We start from the raw sequence: 12,869 nt of genomic DNA, 5'->3' as shown, positions 1-12,869 counted from the left end.
CGGGCGGTGCCGGAGGCTCCTCGCGGCGGGCGTCACAGAGCGCGGCGGGCCCGCCCCGCTCCAGGGCGCGCGGGGGGCGCCGTGCGCGGGGCTTGGCCAGCGGGCCCCGTCTCGGATGGGAAGGGACGCGGGAAGAAAGTGACCTCCGGACCCTCGGCTGTGCCCGGCCCCGCCAAGGTGTTGCTGCTGCCGCCTCCGCTGTTAACGAGGAAAGCTGCTTTGATGGTCTTGTAATTTTGTACCCAAACAGCAACAGTAATAATAAATATGGAGGCAGCTGATATAAATATGCTTATATCAGCAAAGTTCAGTTTAAACAGCCCTGTGGGCCAGGGGCTGGTAAACACATGAGAAAGTCCTCTGACTACTGGTAAATGAGATGGGTAGTTCAAACAATCTAAGAAAAATGATCTCCGTCCACTATGTTGAATGCAGCCCTTTTTCGTGTTTGAACTCGCAAGCACATAGTAGGTGCGACAGAGCAGTGGCACCCCGCAGATGCCAGCCTGCTAATCCCAAACCTGTGAATATAAAGCAACATGGACTGCTCTGTGATTAAGGATCTTCAGATGGGAACATCAACCTAGGTTATCCCAAGCTCAATGTAATCCCAAGGGTCTTTATAAGAGGGGAGACAGGAGATTTGGGGTCAGTAATAAAAAAAAAAATGGCCATGGAAGCAAGAGCTTGTAATATACACCATGATGACTATAGTTAATACCCTGCTGTATATTTGATAGAAGCTGGAGATTCCCCATGGACAGGGGAGTCTGGCGGGCTACAGTCCATAGGGTCGCCAAGAATCCGACACCACTGAAGGAACATGTCATAAACTGAAAACTGACAAAGGGAAAAGAAAGGATTCTCCCCTTGAAGCCTCCAGAAGAAAAGCGGCCCAGGTCATACCTTAATTTTAGACTTTTGACCTCCAGAACGGTAAGATAATAAATTCGTGTTGTTTTAAACCATGGAATTTGTAGTAAGTTGTTATAGCAGCAACAGGAAATTAATACAATAGGTACCCAATATTTTTTACATGAAAGTGTAGAGAAAGAAATGCCTGGCAAGCCATATCGTGCATGCCCAGTCACTTCAGTTGTGTCTGATTCTTTGCAACCCTATGGACTGTAGCCGGCCATCCTCCCCTGACCGTGGGATTCTCCAGGCAGGAATACTGCAGTGGGTTGCCATGCCCTCCTCTATGGGGTCTTTCCCACCCAGGGACTGCACCTGAGTCTCCTCCATTGGAAGCAGATTCTTTACCGCTGCGCTGCCTGGGAGGGGGCCTTCACATGGATTTAAACATGGAGAGATGTAATTCGTTGTTCCAAAGATGGACAAAGCTCAGCACACCTGCATGTAGCCCCCCTCTCATTTAATTCCTGGTTTGGGTCAATATGATTTGCTTTGGCCAATGGGATGTTAACAAATGTAACACAAGCAAAAGCTTAAAAAGAACTTGTATATCTTATCTCTGACATGGTCATGTGAAAAGACCCAAGCAATCTCTTGCAGGATGAGAACTCAGGGAACAGAGACAAGCCATGTTAATGGAGGCTCCATAGCCAGAGCAGCCCTAGCTTGTGCACCAGGATATCACAGCATCATTAGTGGCTCAGGCAAGAAGAGAAGAACTGACCTAACTGACCCCAGCCCATTGACTGACCTGCAAAATTATAAACATATCCAGTGGTTGTTATTTGGTGATAGTTTGTTATATGACTGTAGATAATTGACATACTCTATTTCCTTAAGTTTCAGGTCAAAACGTGGATAAATTGAAATTATCCTCTTTGGGGGATCTACCCTTGTCATTTCTTTGTCTTGATACCAGCTAATTCAGTGTACAGTACTTTCCTTTGTAATTCTCTTTCTCTTTGAAGATTAATACAAAGACACTTCTGCCTGAAAGTTTCCCAACATGAATATTTTTACTTGAGGAGGCCCACTCAGCATAATTTATATATCAATGTCCTAAAATTTTGTTCACAGATTAGTTTTCCTCTTCCAAATGCTGTAGTATGTTTCCTTTAAGCTTTAGCAGTCTACTATTTGTTTTTAAAGTGTTTTATAATTTTTTCACTTCTTTTGAAGTTTGATGGCACTTACAACCATATTTTCTGTAAACTACACTCTGCTTGAAAGTTTACAAGAGAGTTAGGTTAACAGACCTGTTATGTTCTTGCAGTGAATCAGCAGAAGAAACTATAGTGATATCTAGGTATTTTGATTCATGTGAATACGTATACATAATTTTACCCAAAGTGGGCAAAGGCAAATACAGTGATTTTCTCTGTAACCCTATGGCTACCTTTAAGGAGAGCCAGGGGCTTTAAGGAGAAGTATGCTAAATAATGAATGAGCTTCCCTAGTAGCTCAGACGGTAAAGCATCTGCCTGCAATGCAGGAGACCCAGGTTCAATCCCTGGGTTGGAAAGATCCTCTGGAGAAGGAAATGGTAACCCACTCCAGTATTCTTGCCTGGAGAATCCCATGGACAGAGGAGCCTGGCTGGCTACAGTCCATGGGGTTGCAGAGTTGGACATGACTGAGCAGCTAGCACACTTACTAAATAGTGAAGGGGAAGATTCATTACATATTATCGACAGAGACTGGGTGTTGTATACCTGTTTACACTGTAATACTTTAAATGTCAAATTTTCACTTAATTTATCCTTACAGAGACTGGGTGTTGTATACCTATTTACACTGTAATACTTTAAATGTCAAATTTTCACTTAATTTATCCTTACAGTATCCCAATGAATTCAGACAGACACCATTCCCAGCTTACCAAAGAGAATAATGAAGATAGCCCATGGAGTGTTTAATTACAAATCTGTCAGAATGTGCTGGCCATAAGGAATATAATAAATAAGGCATCTCTACTTAATTTGGTGTTAACTTAGACCTGGTAGGACTCAGCACTGAGTTCCAGGAAGGAACACCCGGATTCTAATTTAATGCCTGACATCTCCCTCAATATGTCCTGATCTCAGGCACTCCTTTGTATATCTTACCACCTCTCAGTGTTCCTCAGACCTTGCACAGGGTAGAAACCAAGCTACTGCTTTTAAGTAAATGTTTGAATTGTCAGTGCTGACTTCGCAGCAATATGACATTTGCTTTAAGGCAGTTTTCTGACCACGAGTGTACCTTTCTCCTGATTTCATTTTTGGGAACAATATATAGGTGTGCTGGAAAGATCATGAGTTATAGACCAGGGCTTTCAATAAATGTTAGACAGTTTCCTCTTTATTGATTATACGATTTTACCGACTTTCTAGTGATTACTATAAATCACTTTGCACTTGTCAGGTGGCTGGCTAAGATACCAGCCATACTCAAAAAGCAACAAAACTAAACACTTATAAAAGCATGGAATACAGGGAATACAGCTCATGGATTTAAACCCTGTTTTTTCTCGTCTGTCATGTGGGATGACTAAACGAGATAGAGTTTTTAGAAAGTACCATGACTTAGTGCTTAAATGCACCAGCCTTAGAGCCAGAGCAGGTGGGTGATAAATCCAAAGTCTGATAACTCTATAACAGTTGAGCAAGTTATTTTGCCTTCTGTGCCTCAGTTTCCTCACGGATAGATGGAAATTACATTCAGGGGTGATTGTGAAGATCAGATGAAGCATGTCTAGTGCTTAGGACAGTGTCTGACACAGTTAGTGCTCAATTAGTTGCTATTACTGTCAACTGCAGTAAACCCGTATTTTGGAAAATTTTAAATATATATAAAGTATGTAAAGTGCTTAGCATGCTGTCCCCTGCATGTAAAGGATCAAAAAAATATGGATCTTATTGTCAGTGATATCAAATTACCATGCTTTATTTGAAATAATTTGGAACTGTAGGGTACACTTTGAGGACCCCCAGTGGGATGAATATTAACTATTTTAGGGGCAAAAGGGTGCCTTCAAAATCAGTTACACTGCTTTATTTAAAAATAAAAAAGAGAAGACAAGGAGGACAGGAAGGTAGTAACTACTTTAGAAGTCATCCCCTGTCATCACCTAGGCATGGCAAAGTCACATCTGGCCTAAGGCACTCATTATCTCCTTGTCTTTGACTTACAAGAAATAAGAATAAAGTGGTCCATGAATACTAATATTTAAAACAATCAGCTTTTTAAAAATGACAAATGTGAACATATTTGTTTTTATATAGGTACATAAAATAATTCATTTCTGTACTGTTTTATTAGAGCTTACTATTAGGGATAGTTTTTTTTTTTTTGGCCTCCTACTTCATCTCCCACTTGAAATCCATACCATTCCAGGGAAATTTATTACAAAAACATGAATACATGGGTGGTCTTTGTATGTCTATGGACACTGGTATTTTTTCGTTTGAATAATAACCTCTTGGACAACACTTTGTTTTGAAAGAATAAACAGGGAGTTTCCTGGTGGTCCAGTGACCAAGACTGCGTTCCCAATTAGGGGGCCTGGGTTCGATCACCTGGTTGGGAAGCTGGATCCCAAATGCTGCAGCTGGAGATCCCAAATGGAGCAATGAAGACCGGGCTCAGCCAAATAAATATTTTAATAGTTAAATAAAATAATCAAATATCCACTAGTTTACTTTGTATGAATGTTGTATTTTTTTTCAGCTGAAACAATAGAGATTCCTTACAGAAAAGCACAGTACAGTCACAGTATTTGAAAATATATTTTAGTGCTTACTTAACTCTATTTCCTAGGAAGCAGGGTATAACTCAATTTATTGGAAAACGCTAGTGCTTTTAAACTGTTCAGCTTTTTGATGTCTGTCTCCCACATCCTCCATGGCATCCCTCATGTATTTACCCACTTCTCTTTCTTCCCCTTTCTATTCTTGATTTGCTCTATTTTATCAGTCCTTTAAGTAAGCGTTAATCTCTTTCCAATTCCTTCATCTCTCTTAGAATTCCTTTATTCATTAAAGATACATCTGTTTTGTTGATCTTAGTAATTTCTAGTGTTTAGCATATTGGCATCTTCTCAGTAAACATTTGTGTATATTAACGCGGGGGCCGTGGTATGAGAAGAAAGTATGTATTCTTAAAATTACTTGGAGCACTTTCACTTGCGCGTGGGCACTGGCATTTGTACCGAATCGTTGGCGACAAAAATACAGGGAGTTGGAGCCACAGTGAGGATGGCAGCTGTGCACGGCCCCTGGCGCCAGGCAGACTTTTTGGGGGGACCTCTCGGTACCTAGGAATTTTGCAGGCTGCATTTACTGCTCCGCGTTTGTCTTGGTCCCGTCCCCGAGGCGGCTGGGTGGGAAAAAGGGAAGGTTGTCAGGGGAACTGGGTTAAAAGTGAGGATCAAGAAGGGTTGCCTATTCAAACAGCAGGTGCAAAGGAGGCAGAACTTTTGAAGGAAGGGTTGTTAAACCCCCACCGACGGGGAGGTTACTTGTCAAGAGATGAGCGGGCCGAGGATTAAGGGATCACCCGAGCTGGAGAGCTGCAAACGCTTCTGACACCTGCAGCAGAATTTTCCATCAACAGACGGTATCCTGGGGGGGCGGGGACAGGAGCGCAGGAAAGAGCCGTTTACGCGTGATTGGCGGCGCCCCCTCCCCCGGGAGGGGAGGCCGCGGCGGGTGGGCGTGGGGCGGGCGGGCGGCGGGCGGGGCGTGGGGCGGGGCGGGTGGCGGGCGGGGCGGGGCGGGGCGGGGCACCCTTCGGCTGTCACTCAGCGGGTCGCGGTGGCTCCCCGCCCCCCCACCCCGCCCCCTCCCGACACGCTCTCCGGGGCCGCCCCCGCCCCGCTCCGCCCCCGGGGCTCCGGCAGCGCTATTCCCATCTCCGTCCGGCTACCTGGGGCGCGCCCGGCCGGGCAGCTGCGGGCCCGGCGCCGGTCGGCGGCGTCTGTGGGAGCCGTTCCCTCAGGCGGGGGCCGCCGACGAGGGCATGAGCGCGGACTCCAGCCTCCGGCGCGGCGGGAGCGGGGAGGGCAGGAGGCGCCGCGCGGAGGCCACCGTCCGGGGCAGCGCCGGGGGACAGCGGGGCAGGAGATGTGCCTGTCCTTAGCGGCCCAGCAAGCAGCATGCACCCCGATGCCTCCGACAGCGGCGGCGCCGGCCTCGCGGGCGCCCCGGGCGAGCGGCTGCCGGAGCCCCGGGGGGACGCGGCGTCCCCGGGGGCTCCCGGCGGCGGGAGTCGGTGGGTGGCGGCGGCCGCCCTCGCTGCCGTGTGCGCCTCCTGCCTGCTGCCCGGCTGCTGGCTGGCGGCGGCGGGAGGCGCGGGGCCGGGCACGGTCCTGCTCAGGCTCAGTCTGTACCTGGGCTGCGCCGCGGCCGCCTTCCTGCTGGGGACCGTGTTCTCCCTGGTCTGCCGGAGCCCACGAGCCCCGCCGCCCGACTTCGCCGCCGCCTGGAGACGGCTGGCCGCACGCCTCCGGCCGGAGGTGAGTACCGGGCAGCCGCGGCCTCGCCCGGCCCGCCCGCTACGGGAGGGCCGGGGGTCGCGGCGGGCCGGTCCTCTCGGGGAAGCGGGGGCTGGGCTGGGCCGGGCCGGCTGGGCGGGGAGATAGATGCTCGCGTCCTCTCGGCCCCCGCGCGGGGCGGGCTCCGGGCTCCGCGCGGGGCAGGCCGAGCTGCACGCTAGCAGGCGATGTACTTAGTTGCTCGACTCCATCCTCAGTCCCAGGCTCGGGAGCTGAATAATCTTTCCAGATCTTGGCTGTGGCCCTGCCGCTGGGGAGCGGGGCGGCCGCTGTACGCAAGCGCTGCGCCTGGGGCCGGTCATCACGCTGGGTTCTGGTAACCGTTCCCCGTGGGAGGTAACTTTTATGCCCTTTTACAGACCGGGAAACTTGGCGCAGAGGGGCTGACTTGGCTTGGGTCCCCCGCCCGGTATACCTCTTGCCGAAAGCCCGGGTACGCTTTTTTTTTTTTTTAATCACGCTGTTCTGTCTTCGGCCGTGTGGATAAGTATCGCAGTTTCAGTGATTTAGGAAACGGATGCCCGAAATCACTGTCGTTTGCATCGAAAGGAACGTTATCATCAGTGGGGTGTGGCGATCTAGTGGAGAACGGTGGTTAAGGAATTTAGGGAAGGACAGTATTTTAAAGGAGCGCTCTGCTTCCTTAGTACCAAACCGCTGCTTTTTCTCTACCTCCCAGCAGCTTCCCTTTCACAACCCTTGAAAAGAAACTCGGTTCTGTCGTAGCTTGACTTACCGCTTGACTGAATTCTACTGTCATTAACCTGAAATTGCTCACTCTGGAGTAAGAGAAGTGGCTGTGGCTCAACTTCGTAAGAAGTTAGAATTTTGTTAGAAGCATTATTACTCCCTGGGTTTTATGTTTGTTTATAATACGACCTGCTTCTTTTCTTCTATATACATATTTTTTTATCTCACCCTCTTCGCCAAAAGGACCCTTTCCTCAGTGTGTCAGTTCAGAAAGCAGAGCTGAAATAATGGCTAAAGACGTGTCGGTAAAGGGGCTCCCGTCCCCACCAAGTTAAGCAGCTGTTCGTTATGTTGAGGAACAGGATCTTCAGTTTTCATAAGTAGCCCCAAACTAGCTGTGTTTATTTCTCTTACAAACCTTTACCCAGCTATTATATCTAATTTAGCAAGAGCTGGTGAGTAGGTGTATTTTTCCTCTTGCTTTTTCCCTACAATGATAAAAGACCCCCACATTTTACTGTTGATCTGTGAATGATGTTAAAATACTCTTTAGAGTATTTTAAGATGTTGTAATCTATTCCATGTGTATTTAATCGTATTTATTGAGTCGTTTACAGAAACCGGGTATTATTTTGGAAGCTGAGGTTGAATCAACACGACAAACAAAAGCCCTGCTTTCTGGAGATTATATTCTTATGGGGGAATCAGGCATTAAACAAAGATATGCGTTACTTTTGGATAGTGATAAATGCTTAAATGCTTATGAAACCAAAAGTAATTATGAGTTAAGTGACTAAGAGTGCCTGGTGTGTGGAGGCAGGAGGTTTAGATGGTGGGGTCAGGGTCTAAGCCTTAGTATTGTCACTCCTCTGGCCTGGAAGCGTCACGGGTGGTTTACCTCCCTTTTTCCTGGAAAATACATTCCCCCCAAAGCTCCCAGCTCACTTGTACCTCTGATAAAACTTAGGTTATCATCCAGAAAGATGCGTTAGTAGAGGAAGCAGAGAAAATACTACATTAGAGGTGACAGAAAAGGAAGCAGCTTATGTGATCTCTCACGTATACTACCTGAAGATTTCATGCAGCGGAAGAGGTATATGTGTCCGTTAAGGACAGGCGATTATTGGTCATTCTTTTTGAATTCAGATTCCTACAGCATTAAATAGGAATATAAGTACATTAGGTTTACTTTCTGTTACCTAGAATTAAAGTTTATGCACATATGCCATTCATATGTGTGTGCCTACTCAGTTGTGTTCAACTCTGTGTAACCCCATGGACTGTAGCCCGCCAGGCTCCTTTCTCCATAGGATTTCCCAGGCAAGAATACTGGAATGGGTTGCCATGCCCTCCTGCAGGGGATCAAGCCCATGTCTAGAATTATTTATAAATATTTACCAGTACAGTTTACTCAAACCTTTCGTTGTGCTGTATTTCCAATAATTTATGCTTAAGGTTTTTAAAAAATGCTCCTTATGAATGGAAGCATAAGCATGTGGTGTAGTGTAAAATATCTGTCAGTTCTGTGGGGGTAGGAGCTGGACCACACGGGTCATCTAACATATGTGGAGGGGGAGGCTGTTTTGTAGAGAACCAAATGGTGTCTCTTAAGATACAGTGACTACTTTACTACAGAAATTGTGATTCAGCATTAAGAAAAGAATCCTCATTTGTTTTTGTATATTTCAAGTTCTTCTAGTGTCTGCTGAGCGTGTCAGACACTAGGATCTATCCTATCTGTCCATCCTTTTTTTTTTTTTCCCTTATTGACTTTCTTCTCTAGAGGGAAAAAAATGCATACACTATTAAAAGTAGGCAACCAGAGAAGACTAAACTAAAAGGGAGGTGTTTTCATGTCTAGATGTGTTCAAATGCTCCTGCATGCTTTATAAGGTAGCTGTTGGCTGTCGTAACTCTTTGTGGTTGAGATCCTTGACTGACATCTTTTGTTATCCCTTGTACCTTGCAGGAGCTCCAAAAAGTGTTTGCTGATGATAATGAAAAAAATTAGGTCAGTTTGTGGTCACTAACTGAAGGCTTTCCTCCTTCAGTTAACCTAGTGTTTATAGAGCATCACTTATGTGCAAGGAATTTTATTTTACTTGGCTGGGAATCATTACTGATTAAAGTAGTAAAGCTGATTTTTCAACTTGGGTAGAAAGAACATCCAGTGGTATATTCAGGTGGCAAAAAAAAAGAAACCTTTGTGTAAGGTCAGGAAGGTTGACGCTTAAGTCTTGACATTTGCTCTCTGGGCCCCACTTTACAAAAACTTGAACTTTGTTGCAGGCCAGCTGGCTGGAGCTGTGATGCTCTGGGCTGGCCTGCTTCTGGGGCAACAGTTGTTAGCCCTGCTTTGCTGAGTAGGCTGCCATAGTGTGGTGCTCCTTAGTCCAAGGTTGTAGTTTGACGTTGTGCCAGACTGGTCAACTCACGTGGACCAAAGGCCTCAGATTCACTAGCTGCAGTTACCTGACCCTAGCACATGATCTAACCAAAGCAACAGCAAGAAAAACATGAGAATAATGAATCAATAGTTGAGAAACCTTACTTTGATTACTAGACCAGCGGTACAAAGTGCATCTTCATATAATGGGAAAAAGGAAAATAATTTCTTACATTTTGGTGATAAAAATAAGAAGGAATAACTTTTTAAGATGTCAGTTATTCACATAGTTTATGGATTTTTCTCTTTTACATGGTAATTTATTAGATGTTTCTTGATTTACATTCCATTAAGTTAAAAATAAGCACTGGACAAATGAAGACTGGAGGCCTGATACAAGAAAGTCCACAAAGGTGCTTAGTAGCATAATGGGAAACTAAAGTCCACTGCTGTGTGAAGAAAGTATTAGTGAAAGACTTTTCCAAGTTTAGACAGAAAAGCTCAAGAAGTTCATCAAACCTCTTAAGCATTTACTGCATATCTGCTTACATATATTGCTTTTCCTGTCTCGGGAGATCATTTTGGCCTAGTTAGTTGCTAAATGTCAGTGCCAGGCACGTAGTAGATTTTCGATGGATGGATTTTTGTCCCTAATGAATGGATTATTGTTTGAGATGAGAACAGACTTGAGTATCCTAGTGACATTTTTCAATTTAAAATTTCAGCCACAGTTCCCTAGAGAAGGGATCATAGTCTCATGGTGTGTAGTTGCTCAGTCTTGTCTGACTCTTTGGGACCCCATGGGCTAGCCTGCCAGGTTCCTCTGTTCATGGGATTTCCCAGGCAAGAGTATCTCAAGGTAGGTGTCACTGAGAACTTCAACAGTTGCTTTACCTTAAGTGCATGGCAGTGTTTTCAGTGTTGGGGAGGATTCAGAGATGAACAAGATGCCCTCTGTCCCTGCCCTCTCAGGCTGAGTAGATTAAATTGATAGGGAGGACTGGAAGGGAGGGCAGATGTTTATAGAGACAGTAAAAACATTCACACAGCAATCCAAGGCGCCACTTGGCTTGGGTAGGACTTCTAGAATCCCTAAATGAGTTCTTTTACTGATACAAAAGTTCTTTTGAGTAAAACAAACTCGATTTAGTTACTCAAGGGAAAAAGGAAAAGAACCAAGATGCAAGGAGACTATACACAGCCTCTTTGTGATGCTCCTTTATTATGCTAATGTGATAAACTAATCCTCAATAATTTGATAGTGGATAGTGGTGTAATACACTTACTGTCTTCAGATTATTAGGTTGTATTTTGACCAGGGGATTTAAGTCAGGGTGGCTACTGGGAAAAATGTTTTTGAGGAAGATGGCTTTTGAAACCCTAACTATAGTGTAAGAATTGTTTACCTTAAATTCATTCTATTCATAATTTTTAAATTTAACTTTTTTTGCAGGTTATGGATTCACATGGCTTTAATAGAAAAAAAGAAAAACATATAAAAGGATATGCATTGAAAAAAAAAATCTCCCCTGTAGGCAACCATTATTAACAGTTGATCATTCTTCCAGATATGTATTACGTATATACAAGCACATACAAATACATACTCAAAAACAATATAAACAGTGATTACATATAAAATAAAATTATTTTCTGTATCTTTATTATGAAGGAACTATTTCTTAGGGTTAGCAGACATCAGAAGTTACATATGAAGAGTGATGACTTCAAAGTAGGAAGCTACAATTCATGATTAAACCTGGAACATTAAAAAAATGGTCATCGAAACCAGCAAATGTATTCTAAGAAATGATGAACATGTATTTTTGAATTTAGCAAAGCTGTCTGAAGGAGGCTTATATATATTTTCACAATTTGTACAAAACCAAAAGGACTTCCCTGGTGGCTCAGCTGGAAAAGAATCTGCCTGCACTGTGGGAGACTTGGGTTCGATCCCTGGGTCGGGAAGATCCACTGGAGAAAGGAAAGTCTACTCACTCCAGTATTCTGGCTTGGAGAATTCTATGGACTGTATGGAATGGGATCGCAAAGAGTTGGACACAACTGAGAGATTTTCACTTCACTTCCAAACAAACCCAGCACATTGTATTTTGTCATATTGTATCCTAAATTATTATAAGATTTTGAATATGATTCCCTGTTGCTGTTTAGTCGCTAAGTCTTTTCTCTTTGCAACCCCATGGACTGTGGCCTGCCAGGCTCCTCTGTCCATGGGATTTCCCAGGCAAGAATACTAGAGTGGGTTTCCAGTCCTTCTCCAGGGGATCTTCCTGACCCAGAGATTGAACCCGCGTCTCCTGCTTGGCAGGCGGATTTTTTACCACTGAGCCACCTGGGAAGCACCCCTAGGAAATTGTTTTAGAGACAGAGGACATGTACTGTTCCCGGTTTGAGTTGCTGGTGAGTGTGATCAGATGAATCCTAGGAGGCGGGATTGCAGAGGTGGGTTGGGCGGGGTTGTGGAAGTCCTCAGCTGTGAGAGAGTAGGGCTGGGTTGTTGTCTGCTGTTAGGGCAGCTCCTCCTACCTTCTGAACTCTGGAGTGTGGCATCAAAGTTGGGTTATGGACATGCTAAATGGAAATGTGATTAGGGGATACTGGAGGAGAAGCACTAATCAGTTGCAGTGATACAAAGTGAGAGTTAATGAAGCTGTATGAAGGGAGGACGGAAGCTGTGTGAAGGGAGACCGAAAGCTGCGAGAAGGGAGACTGGAAGCTGTGAGAAGGGAGACCGGAAGCTGTGTGAAGGGAGACCAGAGCCAAGAGTGACTTTCATGTTTCCTTCATGTTAATGTCATGATGGGTGAAATTTCCAGTGACTTTCCTGTGAGATGTTTCTTTCATGATAATTATCAGTAGTTATCATTACAGATGAGTTCAAGAATCTTTTCAAGAGCATCTTAACATTCTCTTTAAATAATAAACTCAGCCCCAAACTAAAGGGTCCTACTATTTCTTCACAAATGTGAAGACCAAAGTCTCCAAGCTGGAGCAGTCTACTTGGAGCCTAAATTCTGATCATTCCCAAGAGATTTATTTCTAATTCCCTTGAATCTTAAGCCAGTTTTGCTTTGGAAACATGCTACAATGGCAGCTTTTGTAACTAAATGTTGCCTTCTTAAAGATATCTTAGGTTTCATTCCCCAACCTTATCCTTTTGAGGGTAGGAAGTGCCCTACTTTCCTTAGAATGTATGAGCCCTCATGTAATCAGAATAGTGCACCACACACTTGTACTAAAAAAAGTGACTCAGCAAGTTTGGTGCTGAGGGCTTAGGTTTTAGAAAAGGAAATGTCTGCCTGGTAGTATTAAAATCATGACATA

The 12,869-nt window shown here is 44.9% G+C and overlaps 1 protein-coding gene across 10 annotated transcripts in view; it reads left to right on the top strand.

Moving 5' to 3' along the window:
* SNX25 (sorting nexin 25) overlaps window positions 1–12,869 on the top strand; it is a 113,096-nt gene that overhangs the window by 12,281 nt on the left and 87,946 nt on the right. Inside the window, exon 1 of one of the 10 annotated variants that reach the window (XM_081521738.1) lies at window positions 109–936. The exons of 2 other annotated variants lie outside the window; for them this stretch is intronic. Coding sequence is in view for 1 of the 8 variants with exons in the window: in XM_081521733.1 (XP_081377859.1) it covers window positions 6,050–6,409 (360 nt within the window). In the remaining 7 variants the exon portion in view is untranslated. Of the gene's footprint in view, window positions 1–108; window positions 937–5,105; window positions 5,512–5,775; window positions 6,410–6,579; window positions 6,882–7,096; window positions 7,268–8,105; window positions 8,232–12,869 lie in introns of those variants that run through there. 7 more of the 10 variants (XM_081521739.1, XM_081521741.1, XM_081521733.1 and 4 more) reach the window with 7 other exon arrangements.

Source organism: Giraffa tippelskirchi, chromosome 8, assembly GCF_054371585.1.
Source record: "Giraffa tippelskirchi isolate mGirTip1 chromosome 8, T2T-mGirTip1v1.2.pri, whole genome shotgun sequence".
Taxonomy (NCBI): Eukaryota; Metazoa; Chordata; class Mammalia; order Artiodactyla; family Giraffidae; genus Giraffa; species Giraffa tippelskirchi.
This window is presented reverse-complemented; position numbering and strand designations above follow the sequence as displayed.